The 18,956-nt window shown below is 39.7% G+C and overlaps 1 protein-coding gene and 1 long non-coding RNA gene across 2 annotated transcripts; both read left to right on the plus strand.

The window, feature by feature from the left end:
• Positions 1-1,863: 1,863 nt before the first annotated feature.
• On the plus strand, positions 1,864-2,403 carry LOC140806844 (uncharacterized). Its single transcript, XM_073163364.1, has one exon. The coding sequence runs from the start codon at positions 1,864-1,866 to the stop codon at positions 2,401-2,403; it is 540 nt and encodes a 179-aa protein (XP_073019465.1).
• Positions 2,404-8,820: 6,417 nt separating this feature from the next.
• Positions 8,821-15,734, plus strand: LOC140807583 (uncharacterized). Its single transcript, XR_012112719.1, has 4 exons — positions 8,821-8,958; positions 9,069-9,137; positions 15,324-15,450; positions 15,614-15,734. It is a non-coding gene; the product is annotated as an uncharacterized lncRNA (long non-coding RNA).
• Positions 15,735-18,956: the final 3,222 nt, after the last annotated feature.

The raw sequence follows: 18,956 nt of genomic DNA on the forward strand, positions 1-18,956 counted from the left end.
CCGTGCCCAAGCTTCCATTCGTATGCAGGAGCTTGCTCTTCATTATCAGTCCCGCCAGATTCAGTGACTTAGAGCAAGATTGAGTGAGAGGAGGAATGAGGTCGAGACTTTAGCCGCTGAGAAAGAGGAGATTAGTGTCCGCCTTAACCAGTCGATCTATCAGGGAGAGCTGGTGAGAGGAGACAACATGGACTTGAGGGAGGCCGTAGAGCACAGCCTGTATCGAGAGGGAAAGCTGAGAGAAGATATAGAGAGATACCGTAAGGAATTGGAATATGAGAGACAACAAAATTCAAGGGGAAAGAAGAGATTGAAGAATTCATGTGAGGTTATGAGCAGCCTTGTGCATGTGACCCGCGGTCTGACCCAGCAAGTTGAAACTCTGAAGGACCAGGCCAAGCAGAAGAAACATCACCATCTCCAGTATCAGCAGCATTTCAATGACGAGATGGACGTGGCTGATGCAGAGATACAGGGACTTAAGGCACAGGTGGCACATCTCACAGGTGAGAACGCCCAGCTCACACAGATGATAGAGCTGCTTCATGAGGACGAGCCAGAGGAGGAGCCGGAAGAGGAAGAGCCCATAGAGATAAATGAGCATATAGCAGCCATTGGAGATTGAGAGATAGAGGACTAGAGCATCTTAGTGACCATTCTTTTATTACTAAGAGTTTATTTTCTCGTTGTTGCTATATTTCTTTTCATTCAGTACGATTGTTTTCGTTCAGTAATATTTGGTTGCATTCAGTTGTTCCTCTATATTCAAAAATTAATAAAAGTTATGTTTATTTATTAACTTCAGTTGTTCCAGCATAACTTATTTATTTAATCATGTCGTTATGTGCAAATGATTCTTAGAAACGTTTAATTATAGAAATGGCCGGTAGACCTCCGAGACAAAACCGAAACCCACTATGCTAACAACAACAATGCCAACGAAGAAGATAACGGACCACCACCTGGGTTTAGTCTTAATCAAGCAGACCTAATGGCCATAGCCACGATTGTGGCAACAACACTGCAAGGGTTAGTAAACCCGAATGCCAATCAGCCACCACCACCTCTACCACAACACGGAGTCAAGTTCCACTATGAATCACTTCGCAAAAACAGGTGCCCAACCTTCAGTGGAGATGCCGACCCTGAAGTTATCCAAAGCTGGCTAAAAAGCGTGGAGACTCAGCTCAGCTGCGACTGTTGGAAGTCCCTGAGGTACTAAAAGTGGATGTGATTGTGCCTTTCTTGGAAGATAAAGCAGGAAAGTGGTGGGAAGCAATCTTGCCTAGCCATGACAGCTGCGGGGCCAATCACGTGACAAAATTTTCGAGAAGCTTTTCTGAAACAGTATTATCCAGCCGAGGTCAGACTGCAGAAACTGAGTGAGTTTGAAAACTTCATTCATGCTCCGGATATGTCAGTCGTGGAATACACCTTCCAGTTCAATGCCCTTGGATCTTATGCTCCGGCAATCATGGCGGATGAAGTTTTGAAATTGCACCGCTTTAAGAAGGGGTTGAACAGCAGGATCCAATCAGCCTTAGCAGTCTACCAACCGGCGGATTTTTCCAACCTGATGAGCACAGCTATCCGAGCTGAAACTGATATCCAGCGCAGGAGAAGGAAAATAAGAACAAAAGGCCTATGAATAGTCAGTTCTCACATAACAGTCAGACTTTCAAAAAGCCTAACCAGTCCGGTAAACCATCTAAGGGGCCTTCGCCTGCCACAAGCTTCCAAGCTATTAAGTCTTGCCCAACTTGCCACTTACGACACCTGGGAGAGTGTCGTAGAGCGACCGGTGTCTGCTTTGGATGCGAGAAACCAGGACACCGTATGGAATAATGTCCAGACGCCACTAACATGACAATTGGACCGGGAAAAGGAGACGGGTCAAACTCAGGGGTGAATGCCAATAAGCCACGGGAGAACAAACCGAATGCCAAGGTGTTTTCCATGACGCAAGAGGAGGCAGACGACGCGAACGATGTCGTGACAGGTACCATATTTATTCAGCAAGTGCATGCTTATGTGTTATTTGACTATACACATTCTTTTATGTCTAAGATATTTGCTAAGAAGTTAGGATGTAAGCCCGAGAATCTAACTGAGCCCTTTTGGATAGCCACACCTACAAGTAGGGCCATTGAAACTCGCGAAATTTACAGAGATTGTAAAATCAGTATTGGTAACCAGACTTTTAGCGTCGACTTGATACAATTGATCATGGTCGATTTCGACATCATCTTAGGAATGGATTGGTTAGCGAGAAACAGTGCGATAGTAGCTTGTAAGGAAAAGAGAATCAAACTCCGGACCCCAGATCAGGAGGAAATCGTCTTTATGGTAAATCCAAGGAGCGGAAGTCACTGCTTTCCGCCTCTCAAGCTTGGAAAGCCATGAAATCCGGAGAGGACATCTACCTAGCAATGGTCAGTGAAGTAGAAGAAGAAGTCGAGCTGAAACTGGAAGACATTCCGATAGTGAGAGAGTTCCCAGATGTTTTTCCAAAAGAACTCTCAGGGACAGTCCCGAACCGCGAAGTGGAGTTCGAGATCAATCTGGTTCCCGGTGCTGCACCAATCTCTAAAGCACCTTACAGAATGGCACAAGCCGAACTCAAGGAGCTGAAAGAACAACTCCAAGAATTGCTAGATAAAAGGCAAATTCGACCGAGTGTGTCCCCATGGGGAGCTCCAGTACTCTTCGTGAAGAAGAAAGACGGGAGTAGGAGTTAGCTTAAAAGAGCCGTCGTCTTTTCTAAACTGGATCTGAGGACAGGTTACCAACAATTGCAGGTCAGGGCTGAAGATATCCCCAAGACAGCCTTTCGAACCAGATATGGGCACTATAAATTCACGGTGATGCCTTTTGGTCTGACAAACGCACCAGCAGCGTTCATGGATCTGATGAATAGGGTATTCAAGCCATTTATCCTCGTCTATTTCCCTGACGAGAACATCCACGAAGAGCACCTTCACCTTGCTTTGCAAATCTTAAGAGAGAATAAGCTCTATGCTAAGTTCAGCAAGAGTGAATTCTGGCTAAGAAGTGTGTCCTTTCTAGGACACGTGATCTCGAAAGCAGGAGTGTCAGTGGATCCAAGGAAATTAGAGGCAATTACAGAGTGGTCGAAACCGAAGAACGCCATCGATATCAGAATCTTTCTTGGATTGGCAGGTTACTACCGAAAGTTTGTCGAAGGATTCTCCTCGATAGCCGTACCACTGACGAAACTCACACGAAGAATTCTAAATTCATCTGGAGCGAAGGTTGTGAGAAGAGTTTCCAGACACTGAAAGAGAAACTCGCATCCACGCCAGTGTTGATCCTGCCCGCAGAGAATAAAGATTTCACTATCTACAGTGACCCTCTAAGGAAGGTCTAAGATGCGTACTCATGCAAGAAAGAAGATTGATCGCCTACGCATCAAGGCAGTTGAAATGGCACGAGCAGAAATACCCTACTCATGATCTGGAGCTGGCAGCGGTTGTCTTCACCTTAAAGATTTAGAGGCAACTTGACCATAAGCTACCATCCGGGTGAAGCAAACAAAGTGGCTGATGCACTAAGTCGGAAGGGCCCAGGCAAAGTGACTCTAGCTTCCCTCTCGGCCCAGCCATGTCTGCAGGAGACCGTCAAGTTAAACCAAGATCAAGACCCAATACTAATCAAGCTAAAAGACCAAGTCAGAGAAGGGAAATCTCAAGATCATCAGATTGATGGCAAGGGGATCCTATGGATGAAAGGGAGACTGTGTGTACCCGACAGCGATAACCTTCGCCAAGAGATAATGGCAGAGGCGCACAAGTCAAAATTCTCAGTCCATCCAGGCAGTACAAAAATGTACAGGGATCTCAAGAATAATTTCTGGTGGAATGACATGAAAAGAGATGTAGCGGAATTCGTTTCCAGATGCTAGGTATGTCAGCAGGTCAAAGCAGAACACCAGCGACCTGGAGAATTATTGCAACCTCTGGAAATTCCCGAATGGAAGTGGGAGCATATTTCCATTGACTTTGTGGTAGGACTGCCGAAGTCTAGGCAAAGCCATGACAGTACATGGGTGATCGTTGACAGGCTTACGAAGACTGTACACTTCTTACCCATCCGCATGAATTACAATCTCGATAAGTTGGCTTCACTGTACATGGACAACATTGTGAGACTGCATGGAGTGCCAGTGAGCATCCTATCTGATAGAGATCCGAGGTTTGTCTCGCGCTTTTGGAAGAGCTTTAAAGAGGCCATGGGAACGAAAGTGACCCTAAGTACGACCTATTATCCTCAAACCGATGGGCAAATGGAGAGAACCATCCAAACCTTATAAGACATGCTGTGAGCATGCGCCCTCGAGTTTAGTAGCAATTGGAGCACTCATCTACCCTTAATTGAGTTTTCTTACAACAACAGCTATCACAGCAGCATTGGAATAGCTCCATACCAAGCTCTTTATGGAAGGAAATGTCGATCACCACTGTTTTGGGATGAAGTGGGAGAAAAAACCTTGGTGGGACCCGAGCTAGTACAGATGACAGTGGACAAGGTTAAAATTGTTCAAGAAAAGCTCAAGGCAGCTCAAGATCGATAGAAGAGCTGGGCAGATCTTAAAAGAAGGCCAGTAGAGTTCAGCGTGGGCGAGAAGGCTTATGTAAAAGTCTCGTCTATGAGAAGAGTTGTCCGATTCGGTAAGGCCGGGAAACTGAACCCTCGATATGTTGGACCCTTCGAAATCTTGGAAAAAGTGGGCACGCTAGCATGCAGACTGGCATTGCCACCAAGCATGTCAAGAATCCACAACGGGTTCCACGTATCCCAGCTAAGGAGGTACATTCCAGATCCAAGTCACGTGTTGGAAGTGGAACCGCTCTTGATCGAAGGAAACTTTGGAGAATAACTGAGATACGAAGAAGTCCCTATCAGAATTGTGGACACAAAAGAACAAGTTCTTAGACGACGTGTTATTCCATACGTCAAATATAGTGTTCCAACCATTCAGAGAAAGAAGCAACTTGGGAAATTGAAGAGAAGATGCGAAAGAAATATCCCTACCTGTTTGGAGACCGAGCCAACCCAAGTTTCGAGGACGAAACTTCCCATAAGGAGGGAGGGATGTAAGACCCGATTTTTTTTACATGCGATTAATAACTATAAGGAAATTTGTAAGATTTGGTTATTGTATTAAATAAGATATGCATATGGGAAAATAATTAATTGTTAGAAATCTTTGTTACCAAGTCAAAATACCTACAATAAGGCATGCATATTTTCGAAAATATGCAAGGGATATACAAGATTTGGTAGGGAGCATCCAAGGCTAGAGGAATCAATGCATGGAATTAGTAATTTTCGAAAATCCACTTATTATTGTGCATAAAGATTGTGGTGCCTAAAGATACAATCACATGCAAGAATAAACCACAAGGAAATTGGAAGCAAATCCCATAATTTAGCCATCATATTTTTGAAAATAAGCAAGGAAATTTGGAGTCAAATATTGTGATATTCAGGCAATTTTGAACATGATTTAGATGCCATACTTAGCCCCATACTCATCCCCTATAAATACCACATCAAATTCTAGCACTCCCTACACTAAATTTTTGAAATCCCTAGCTGCAATTCTCGAAAATTCCAGCAACTATCCTAGCCAAAACCCTGCTGAAAAACCATCCCAATGATAGGCTAGAAATCGAAGCCGAAGTACTGTCCGAGCAAGAACGAGAAGCGACTCAATTACCGAAGCCAAACACCTACGTTTTTAGCATCAATATACACTGTAAGTGGGCTGTTTTTAAAGGTTTAAATTTTCAGATTTTTGCATGTGTTCGTTCTTTTCAAAAATACAGTCGAGCACCGTCGTTGTGTCTATACGTTTTTTTATTTCGAATTTTGGTACGTTTACGTGTTGGCACTATGAGAATTCCCTGAAAATGGGTGGAATTCCAGCATATGGCCCTTCACGGCGGGATACAACCGTTTTATGGCCTCGCCCCCTTAGAAGATTAAAACTCAGGGACTGATATCAGTAAACCATAGAAGGTGGAAAAATCGCAGTGCTGTTATGATATGAGTATGATGTTACGTTATGAAAAGTATGATGTGTTATGTGTCATTTTTTTCGAAATTGTGTAAATATTTTTTTGTTGTGCTCGATATGCCCCCACTTGCTGAGTATTTTCCCAAATACTCACCCCCCTTACAACTCTTCCCAGATAAGCTTGAATAAGAACTTGAGGAAGAAGAATCTTAGCAATTCTGGGGATGGTGAATGCTCAAGAATTTAGATTAAGTTTAAAGTTTATTATGTTCTTTAGTTTTACGTTTTCGCATTAAACTCTGTCGTTCTTTTTGGATTTCGGTATTGTAAAGACATTTGTTATTACGTTTGAATTATGATTTACAAACTGGTTTCGATTTACACTATACTACGAGGCTAGTTGTTTTCAATTGTGTGATTGTTAAACGACGTCGATATCAATCCCGTGTTTTGGGGCATGACAGAGCCGGGATCTTGGTTTAGTGTAGGCAATAATATATTATAATTAATAAAGCAAAAAAAAATAGCAATGATTAATCGACAACTAAATAATGTGTCATAAAGTTTGAACACAAGTTATGCACAGCCAGTAGCATTGATAATTGATGGGAAAATGTCGGAAAAATGACGAACAACAGCATGTACACAATCTGAAATCAAAACAAAATATGATATAAAATATAAAATATACGTTCAAAAAATACGCATGAATTCATTATCGATTGGAAAAAGCATAAAATTATAAAACAATTGAATGATCGACAAACATTGAACGAAAAAACGAACCTAAAATTTGGTAACATTTTGGTTTTTAAGAGATTATGAAAGATGAAGTAGTATTAAAATGAATTGGAATGATTGTTAATCAAAGCATATGACGTTCATGACTCGAGAATATAAAACACATGCAGAAGGCTATAGAGTGTATACTTAGATACTCATAATATGTAAAAAATTGAGTCTAAAATTTGGGTCTACAAATTATTAAAAGAAAATTGGATCAGTATAGACAGCCAAGCATATAATAATAGCATACAGAAATTAAAAATTTAGACATATATCTATATATATATATATATATATATATATATATATATATATATATATATATATATATCTATAAACATATAAAAAATTTGTGGCCCAGTGTAGGCCCCCCAGTGTAGGCACCGGCCTACACTGGGCCTATGCTGGCTCCGCCAGTCGGTGGACCTAGTTGTGGCTTAAAGAAATCGAATTCAGTATGCTTTAGTGGCTGAGTTCTATACATGGCTTTTCTTAGCCCTACTAAAAGTAGCTGCCTCATATTTGTTATGCTTCGTATATTTGCTTTGGGATACGATGATCATCTATTGCGAAATCCCATCTATATACCGACTTGAGATGTATCTATTTCATCAGGAGTAAACAATACGTAGTAAAAAAGAACGAATCGCCATTTTTTTTTTTGCATTAATCATTCTTCGACTCCTTGATGTTGGAAAATACTTTACTAGTGTGAGTCAACCCTGAACGTATTATAGTTTGAAGATGTTACATCTGCGTATTAAATAATTTAATGAATGTTCCTATAAAGGATGAAGCTGTCAGAGAAAATAGCTACTGATATGTGATTATAGTTTTAGGTTCCGTTTGGTATGTGTGATGAGATAAGTAAATGATTAGTAATTAAAGTGATTGAAAAATGAGATATATGAACTAATAGTATCGTGTGATAAATAACTTGGTGTTTGGTATGATTTTAAAATGATGGATTAATTTTGTAAATTTTATTGTAATGACCAAAATCAAGTGTTAATTAAATATATATTCTGAAAATAATTGGATAAATAATTAAATATTTATAATTATAATTTACATTTATTAAAATTAGTTTAAATATATTTATTAGAAATATATTTATAAATATACATTTAATTAATAATTAAAATATTAATAATATTTTGAATATTAATTTTATTGTTAAACAAATTTTTATTGGTAATTACAATATTATTGTTTTTTTAAATAATTATAAATATTTTTAAAATAATTTGATAGATAATTAAATATTTATAATTATAATTTACATTTATTAAAATTAATTTAAATATATTTATTTGAAATAAATTTGTAAATAAACATTTATTGTAAAAATTAAAATAATAGTAATATTTTGAATTTTAATTTTAAATAAATTTTAGTGATATTACAATATCATTGTTTTTTTAAATAATTATAAATATTCTTAAAACAATTGAATAGATAAATAATTGAAGAGATAATTAAATATTTATAATTATAATTTATATTTATTAAAATTAATTTAAATATATTTATTAAAAAATATATTTGAAAATATTACACTAATCATTAAACAAATAAATTAGAATTTAATAAATTTTTATTTTCATAAAAGAATTAATTAACAAGATTACAAATTTATAAAAATTTAATTTAAGATAGATTTACATTACAATTTATTTTTTAAAAAAATAATTGAAAATAATAAAAAAATGAAATTAATTTATAAAAAAATATAATAAAAATTTAAAATTTTTTAAAATATATTGAAGAAGACAATTCAACGGCATTATGATCAATATACAATCTTATCATGATCACTACTCAAGAATTATACATTATCACACTATTGAGTAGGGATATTTAATCACACAAATAACATGAACAGTGAGTGCTTTCAATCATAATCAAGGGCTTGAAATAAAAAATGAACCAAACACAAGATAAGAGATGATTATTTAATAATCATTCTCTTATAATAGCTACCAAACGTAGCCTTAATGTTGGGATAGTTCTAAAGCCATCAGGGCAAAGAAATTGCTTCGGAGGAAAGATGCAATAAAGGAAGCAAAAAGGCTGCAGCGTTGGCTGCTGGAATTGATTTGGAGAGTGATGATTCGGATGAAGAATCTCCAGTAAGGAATCAAAACTGTGACCTGATTAAATTATAATTGTTCCCTTTTGTATTATATAGATATGACCTACTCACCTTTTTTCATTTTGATGCAATTAATAACTGGTTCAGCGATTGTTTCCGGAACCCTCTTTGCCAGATCTTCTAAAAGATGAAGGGCGTCATCATCTGATTTTAGACGTAAGCCTCCCATTCACCATCTTCTTCCCACTCTACCGACCCTTTTGTCTCACTTTTTCAAAGTTTGGTTTTGTCTCTCCTATCTGTTTCAACAGCCATGTTCCAGTGAACCTGCACCAGGTCTCAATGTTACTGGATCATGTTTGCATTTAATATCGGTAGAGCTAAAAACTTACTGGGGCTATATCAAGTTCACTAGGATAAGATATGATACTCACGGAAAATTTAGGGTCCGATTCCAGCAAGTGTCACTAGTCCAGACGCAGGTTTTGCAATTATCCTGAGCCTGAAATCACGAATAAGACCGTTAGGAGGGGGCCAGGAGGGTGTCCTGGCGTAGCCCCTCCGACGCTCAAGTCAGTGACTGAGGATATATGGGGGGAGCAGCTAAGGGTGCTGCTGAAAACAATATAGTGAATCCATAATCATACGCTCAAACCTGGTATTTATAGGAGAATACCTAGGCATGTCATGGGCCATTCACCTGCGGGCCTTATATATGGGCCGGGAGTTTGGGCCCGATCTTGATGGGTTCATCCCTAGGGTATCACCAGTCTCCCCCTCCCGAGTCGAATTGAATCGTAGGTTCAAAGTTTGATTAATTGCGTTGTTCTAGGTTTACAACATGTGAGTTGTGTGTCCTTCTCGCCATCTGTCAGTCTCCAAAAATTTGGAAACAAATAAAGTCGCAATCCTGCAGCGTCGCCCCCTCCTCACGCTCGCCGCTCGCCCCTGCCGCGCACAACGCCCCAGCTGGCAACACTCGCCTTGTCGACGCTCGCGGCCAGCGCACAATTCGCCAGCCTAGCCTCGCCAAGCGCCGCCCTCGCCTAGCCACACCACACTACCCTCGTCGAGTCTACGCCCAGCCCTTATGCTTGCCTGCTTCGCCCTCGCCTTCCTATACACCTGCCGAGCTCGCCCCTCACCAGCCGCCCAGACGCTCGCCCACATGCTCGCCCTCGCCTGCCCATACACCTGCCAAGCTCGCCCCTCACCAGCCCAGCCCCTCAGCTCGCCTGTCACGCTCGCCCATCACCGCCCAGCCAGCTCGCCCAACCCCTTAGCTCGCCTGTCACGCTCGCCCATCATCGCCCAGCCAGCTCGCCCTCGCCTGCCCATACACCTGCCAAGCTCGCCCCTCACCAGCCCTGCCAGGTCGATCCCCGTAATTTTTGCAGCGGCAAACATCTTTCGTTATCGACAAACCAAATAAATTTTTCTCCTCCCAAACTCTGCTCCTCTACTAGACGATGCCTTAGTAGGTAAAATAAAATTTAATTTCTCCCAAACTCTGCTCCTCTGCTAGGCGATGCCTTATCAGGAAATTTTAATTTCTCTCCGGCCAAAGTCTGCTCCTCTTCTAGGCGACGTCTTAGCAGGAAAATAAAGATTTCACTTCGTCACCCTCTAACTCCTCTGCTAGGTCGGGCCTTAGCAGGAAAAATAAAAAGTCACCACCTCCACCCTCAAATTCTTTTGCTAAGCCGGGCCTTAGCGGGAAAATAAAAATTCACCACCCCCCACACTCTAACTCCTCTGCTAAGCCGGGCCTTAGCAGGAAAATAAAGATTCAACACCTCCACCCTCTAACTCCTCTGCTAGGCGATGCCTTAGTAGGAAAATAAAGATTCCACCTCGTCATCCTCTAACTCTTCTGCCAGCCGATGCCTAAGCAGGAAAATAAAAATTCACCACCCACACCCTCTAACTCCTCTGCTAAGCCGGGCCATAGCAGGAAAATAAAAACTCAACACCTCCACTCTCTAACTCCTCTGCTCGGTCGGGCCTTAGCAGGAAAATTAAAAATTCAACAACCTCACCCTCTAACTCCTCTGCTAGGTGATACCTCAGCAGGCATATAAAAATTCAACACACCCACCCTCTAACTCCTCTGCTAGGTGATACCTCAGCAGGAAAATAAAAATTCAACACCCCCACCCTCTAAGTCCTCTGCTAGGTGATACCTTAGCAGGAAAATAGAAATTCAACCTCCTCACCATCTAACTCCTCTGCTAGGTGATATCTTAGCAGGAAAATAAAAATTCAACCACCCCACCCTCTAACTCCTCTGCTAGGTGATACCTTAGCAGGCATATTTAATTTCTCACGCTGCTCTTCTCCTAGGCGATGCCTTAGTAGGAAAATAAAGATTTCACCTCGTCATCCTCTAACTCCTCTGCCAGGCGACGCCTGAGCAGGAAAATAAAAATTCACCACCCCCACCATCTAACTCCTCTGCTAAGCTGGGCCTTAGCAGGAAAATAAAATTCACCACCTTCACCCTCTAACTCCTCTGCTAAGCCGGGCCTTAGCAGGAAAATAAAAACTCAACAACTCCACCATCTAACTCCTCTGCTAGGTCGGGCTTAGCAGGAAAAATAAAAATTCAACACCCTCACCCTCTAACTCCTCTGCTAGGTGATACCTCAGCAGGCATATAAAAATTCAACACACTCACCCTCTAACTCTTCTGCTAGGTGATACCTTAGCAGGAAAATAAAAATTCAACACCCTCACCCTCTAACTCCTCTGCTAGGTGAGACCTTAGCAGGAAAATAGAAATTCAACCTCCTCACCATCTAACTCCTCTGCTAGGTGATACCTAAGCAGGAAAATAAAAATTCAACAACCCCACCCTCTAACTCGTCTGCTAGGTGATACCTTAGCAGGCATATTTAATTTCTCACGCTGCTCCTCTGCTAGGCGATGCCTTAATAGGAAAATAAAATTTCTCCTCGCTCCAACTCTGCTCCTCTACTAGGCGATGCCTTAGTAGGAAAAAATAAATTTCTCCCCGCCCCAACTCTACTCCTCTACTAGGCGATGCCTTAATAGGAAAATAAAATTTCTCCCCGTCCCAACTCTGCTCCTCTACTAGGCGATGCCTTAGTAAGAAAATAAAATTTTTTTCTCTCCTTCCAATACAACAACATTCATGAATTAAAAAGAAGAACCTGATTTTATTGAATTCCAACTGATTACATGAGAAAATGTAAAGATGAAATACATCAACGATAAAATCCAGAATGATATTCACTAAGGTGGTAAACATTCTAGGGACTCCTTAAAGCCTTGCTTTGAGTATTCTTCAAGTAATAAGCTCCAGAATTAAATTTCTCAATCACTCTGAAAAGATCATTCCACTCTGGTCCAATTTTCCCCTCTGATCTTCTTGTACCTAGGACCAAGCCACACATTTCCTCCTTTCCTAATCATGTTAACTTCCAAACGCGCTCTCTTCCCCTCTTCTTTCACTATCCCCTCATAACACCGACGCGCGACCCTCTGATCCCCACATAAAACTCCAACCTCCTTCCCTACAGGAAACTTCAACTTCTGATGATACGTGGACGCTACAGCTCTGAAATCCTTTAGGGCCGGTCGCCCCAGAATTCCATTTTAAGCGGATGGGGTGTCCACCACAGTAAATGTTGTCATTTTTGTTACCCGCTGAGGCTCTTGTCCCAAAGATAGAGGAAGGACAATCTGACCGAGCGGTGGGATGGCATGTCCTGCAAATCCATATAGAGGAGTAGAGATTGGCTCGAACTCAAATCCCTCCACCTTCATCTTATCCAAAGTTCTCTTGAACATGATATTAACAGAGCTTCCATTATCAATAAATATTCGTGCCACATCGTAATTGGCAACGGTGGCCGTTACCACCAAGGCATCATTATGAGGAGCCACAATGCCTCGGAGGTCATCCGATCCAAAACTGATGACACGATCCTGGGGTAGGTCCGCACCTCTAGATATTTCAAAATTCTCCAACCTCCTCCCATGCGTCTTTCGCGCTCGCCCGGAATCTCCATCAGTAGCACCCCCCGATATCATATGAATTATTCCTCTCGTAGGGTGGTTATCCTCGATCCTCTGATGTATCCAGGGAGGGCCTCGACCTCGCCTAGAAAATGGGCGAGATCTCAGTTCACTCCCGGACGAGGATCCTTCTCGTCTAACCCGCGGCGGAGGTCGAGCACTGCTCTCAACCCTCTGCGACTTCTCCCTCATCTCTCCTGACTCCCTCACCTCCATCACCTTATCCCGACTCCTATTCAAAGGAACATGTGAAGAGAATTGTACTCCACTTATGGTTATGTCTTCCTCCCTCTCACCTGCACCTCTCTTCTTACTTCCTCTCTCGGATCCCTCCCCCTACTCCCTCCGGGTCGGTTTTACATCCTTCTGTACCGTTGGACATCTTCCAAGTTTACATATTTTTCCGCCCGAGATAACAGATCATCATAACTTGATGGAGCTTTCTTCACTAATGATTTAAAGAACTCTCCTCCTCTAAGTCCCTGGGTAAAGGCACTTATCATGATGTCAGGAGTGGCCGCTGATATCTCAAGCGCTGTGTTGTTGAAACGTTGAACAAACTCTCGCAAAGTTTCAGCTTCTTGTTGTTTCACCACAAACAAACTCAAATAGTTTTTTTGGTGTTTTTTGATGCTAGCGAATCTGTGCAAGAAAGCAACTGAAAAATCCTCGAAAGATCGTATAGAGTTGGGCTGCAAGGTGTTAAACCATTACTGGGCTGACCTCACCAACGTGCCCAGAAACACCCTGCACCTGACCCCATCTGAATATTGATGTAATAGGGCCGCATTCTCAAATCTCCCCAAGTGTTCTTCGGGGTCAGTATGTCCATCGTACTCTCCCACATTCGACTGTCGAAAATTTGGAGGAAGTCCTTCTTCTAAAATGTCTAGTGACAAGGGACTTCTTCTCTTGGGTGCCGGCGCTCTGCTTCCCAACTGCTGCCTCAACATCTGTATTTACTTCCACATTTTTCCCATCTCACTAATCTCCCCTTTTTGGTGGGGCTGTGTCTCTTCAACCCTGCTCTGGTGGCCCTCAGCATCTTCCTCTCGCTCCTGGCGAGTAGCCTGCTCTTCAGCAAAAATAGACTCTCGGTTCTTTTCTTCATTCACAGTTCAGGTGATAAATTGGCCCAGCTGTTCCAGGGTCAAGTTCCCCACATTCTCATTGGGACGGGTTTGCTCGACCCTCGTCTCGTGAATGGGCTGCTCGGTTCTCGTCTCTTGACGAGGTTGTTCCTGTCCCGTCTCAAGATGCGGCTGTTCCTGTATTGTCTCAGCATGAGATGGTTCGGGTCCCCTCCGAGGACGCGATGATGCTGAGCTAGCTCTTCCACTCCCTTTCTTCCCTACCATATCTACGTCTCAACTCAAGTTTCCCACAGACGGCGCCAAGTGATACTCACGGAAAATTTAGGGTCCGCTTTCAGCAAGTGTCACTAGTCCAGATGCAGGTTTTGCAATTATCCTGAGCCTGAAATCACGAATAAGACCGTTAGGAGGGGGCCAGGAGGGTGTCCTGGCGTAGCCCCTCCGACGCTCAAGTCAGTGACTGAGGATATATGAGAGGAGCAGCTAAGGGTGCTGCTGAAAACAATATAGTGAATCCATAATCATACGCTCAAACCTGGTATTTATAGGAGAATACCTGGGCTTGTCATAGGCCATTCACCTGCGGGCCTTATATGTGGGCCGGGAGTTTGGGCAGGATCTTGATGGGTTCATCCTTGGGATATCCAGATAGAACTTGAGAGGAAGAAGGGAAAAACTTGTAATTAGAGCTGTTTTGCCCTATATTATCTCTCTTGTGCAATTATGTATTTATTTGTCAGATTGCCTGCATTTCAAAGAACATAAAATCAAGAAATGGCTTCAGACCATTTTTCTCTATTTCTTGGTGAGCCAATCTTAATTTGATGTTGTAATCTGTAAACATGACGTGAATCTCAGTTACTTATTAGCCTACAGTGCGAGGCATCGAGTAGCTTGAAAGAAATTGCTGATAACACGGACATATTTTAAGAACAGAAATACATAGTAAACAGGAATGGAACTGAAGGTCCTGCTAACATATTTCCTTTGCATTGATAACATTGAGAGCATAAGGCATTTGGTAAATCATTTGAACGTGAAAACAAATAAATATTTAGAATGTATGAAGAGCCGATTAAAGATAATAATTAGATTTGATTATGGTACTTGATGTTGTGCTATATTATTTAATCATCATTACTTTCACATGTTTCTCTTTATGTTTTCCTAAATGTGTTCATCCCTGGTTAGAGTTTGATTTTTTATATGATCTTCCATTAACTCTGTTGTGTGATTAAAATTTTCTGAGTAAAATCAATTTCTTTAGGTATGCAAGTCATTATCATTCTTGCGAAGGTATTGGGATGCATTAGAGATCATCAATCTTTCCTTGAAAGTGGAATGCAATACTTTTTCTGCTGGGATGAAGGAGGAGCTTTGAACTCTTGGAGCTCGTAAGTCTTGAAATTATGAAATAATTGTAGCTACTTTTGTAGATCTTCCTTCATGTTTGGTTCTTTTAATTCAGTAGTGACCTGGGCTTCGTTATTACTTGGGAATAGGTGCATTGTAATTTTTTAAAAGTTCTAAATCATTTCCTCGTCTTTGAACTTGTAGGAATAGCATATAATTTTGCTGATCCTGCAAATGGGTGGGATTGTGTGCGGTACCTTGTCAGTCAGCATCCTTACAGCTTTGCTGCATGGAGTTGCTGCTACAAAGCTGTATCAAGGTAACAATGCCCATGTTCTACATTTATTGTTGTTTTGCAAAAACATATCTATTTGCATCTAATAGACGACTGTTAATCAGCTAATGGTGTTTAGAAAAGGTTAGCCTTCTAGGTTCGAAATAAATTATTCAATATCAAAACCATACGATTTAGAAAAACCTGGCTCTGATACCTCTATTGGATCTGGGTTTTCTACACGCCCAAACACATCGGAAGTTTTTAAAATTTTTAGATCTTGACGTTCAAGATGTATTTGGACGTTCGTATGGTTTTAAGAATAAACATTCACAGGGTGTAAAGAATTTTATACATTTGTGAATTAAATCACTTGGCTCCAACTAATCTGGTATGAACGGATTAGCTTTTGATGAATCCCTACGAACTTTCTTCGATTCTTCTAATTAGGTCCACGACTAGAAGATTTGTTCCTCTTCCAAATAGCACTAGAATATTTAGAAGAAGTTTCAACGTTGGAGATTAAAATCGAGAGACGGCTCAACTCTCTTTTTCTTGAAAAGTTGGCCAAAACTTTGGAGGAAATTTTGTGACACTCACGTGAATCAACCTTTTGAAGAATGGAGGCTAGGTCAATTTTTATTTCCTTAAAAACAATAGCTTGACCAAAATTCTATAATTAAAATTAGTGTGCTAGATTAATTAATTGAACTAGTCCAACTAGTTTAATTAATTAATCAATGTCCATTAATAACTTTAATTATTTAATATGTTGGACTTGTACTCATACAAGACCATTAAACATATTCCCACTATATTTGATTTAATATTTAATAAACTCAACTTTTGAGCTTAATAAATTAAATCAATTATAAATTCAACATTTGAAGTTAATATTTAAATTATAAATTCAACTCCTTGAATTTATCACCTCCAAAATTTAATATTTAATTAATAAACCCAACTTTTGAGTTTAATAAATTAAATTATCAAATTTTATAAATTCAACTCCTTGAATTTATTCTCTCCAAATTTCATAAATTCAACTTCTTGAATTTACTATATCATAAATTCTAACTCCTTGAATTTATTTTCTCAAAATTGAATTATCATAAATTCAATTCCTTGAATTTACTATATCATAATATAAATTCAACTCCTTGAATTTATTCTCTCAACGGGAACAAACGATCCAGTACTTGTGTGACCCTCAATGGTTCAGGGATACAGTTAGCCGTGAGTTCACAACTCTTTGTGATTCAAGACATAATCCTTTATTTAGGCTTACCCTAGTTAGCCCCATTCTTTCCATCAACACCTTGATCAAGAATGTCAGAACTCATTTCTGATTGCACCCATCGGATCATGGTAAGAGCGTCTAGTAGCATCGCCCCATGATCCCCTAGGTATCACTGATAGTGCCTGCAAAAACCAGTCGATTATGATTAACGTACAGTACGGTCCCTTCATCTCATATCCTGATCGAATCTGCAACCATTGGTTTATCGAGGGTTGCATATTAATTCGATAACTATATGATAACTATAATAGTGGCATCGCGTGTACTATTGGAGAACTCCTTCTCCAACGTACATCTCATACTCTGACCAGAGATTCCATGCACTATTATTACATTAGATCACATAGGATATCCACAACCGTAAGTGAGTGGTGAATCCACTGACTACAATGCACTGACTCCTATATGTGTCGCAACTGTACCCAACCTCGCCACCTGATGACTCTCCTGGAGCCGGTAAACGAGTCAAAGCACAGCCCTAGTATATAGAGCCTCAGTGTTGTCCCGGGTCGTAAGGAATAATGGTGTACAATCATAACTACAGACTTATCCTCTAGATGAATGATAATCACTTGGAAAGTCCGAGGGAGGGTTGTTCGATATAATCATCATATGACTAGCCATCTGCATTTTTGGACATCTCCATGCCCTTACCAAGAAACGCAGTACACAACATCACATATGCTAGTCTCGAGCTCAAGCGACCTTTATCCATGTTTTAGGCGGCTGAATCGACTAGGAACGAATTTAGAATATGTAGTGTTTACAAATGAGTTTCAACATTGAATTACGATTTATTTGTATTAAAACATAATCAAGGACTTTATCTATGCTGATTGCATGAGTATACAGATAAAGTATCATGAAACCATTAAAAGTTAAATTATATTAAAATAAATATTGTTTATTACACTTGAGTCAATAAATTCTCTAGCCAACCGTTGGCTTACAGGACATCTACTCTAACAGTTATCTATGCTGATTGCATGTAATATTGTTTATTACACTTGAGTCAATATATATATATATATATATATATATATATATATATATATATATATATATATATATATATATATATATATATATATATATATATATATATATATATATATATATATATATACACTGTTTGTTGACGCCTGCTTACAAAGAATTCCTACCGTTTCTCCACTTTGAAGCTCCGGATTGATTTTTAAATTTTATGGAAAAATTATAATTTTGGTTATGGCTTTATTGTGATGCAGGTTCTTTAAATAATTAAAATGCAATATTAATTCGTTATATTTGTAGTTTTTTATTATAGTCTAAATTTATACTTATTTTCGTTGATATTGAAAAATAAAAGATATGGGATAAGACTTTGTTCAAATGACTAAAATTGTTGCACGAGAGCTGAAATTGAATAAGATTAATTTGTAGTTTTTCCAACTATCTAAAATATCTCGTTTGCACTATAACGTGGAAAATGTTTTTTTTTCTTCTAATATGTTATTATCATATTGTTATGCAGACAATTATGATTTATTTCTTTGTTAACAGATAAATCCGTATATATTAAATAAGCATTAAGAAGGAATATCTGGAAAAAACACGCATACACATAATACTATTTTATATATAATAAATATCTTTTATGAAATTATATAATATTTTTTAAACTTCAACCAATAAAAATTGTATAATTAATATTGGACAATTAAAATTTTGATGATTCACAAAATAATCAAAGGCTGTCGGACCGAAACAAGACTAACTGATTAATTGAAAGAGCACAACCTAACTGAACTGTCAAAGGCAATTGTTCTCTCAAAGAAAATCGATGATTATCTCAGACGAAATCAGTCAGGTGCTTTCCAGCCTCACCGAACTCACATAAGTCATACTCTGAGTCATTCAAGCTTATTCCTCAAAAGATCATAGCAACATTCTTCAGTCAAGCTTATGATATTAGAAGAATAGTTCCCATACAC

This window comes from Primulina eburnea, chromosome 12 (assembly GCF_022965805.1).
Source record: "Primulina eburnea isolate SZY01 chromosome 12, ASM2296580v1, whole genome shotgun sequence".
Classification (NCBI taxonomy): Eukaryota; Viridiplantae; Streptophyta; class Magnoliopsida; order Lamiales; family Gesneriaceae; genus Primulina; species Primulina eburnea.

What these genes read in the sequence shown, in the direction of transcription:
- LOC140806844 (XM_073163364.1), top strand. Translation starts at nt 1,864, where the DNA reads ATGACAATTGGACCGGGAAAAGGAGACGGGTCAAACTCAGGGGTGAAT.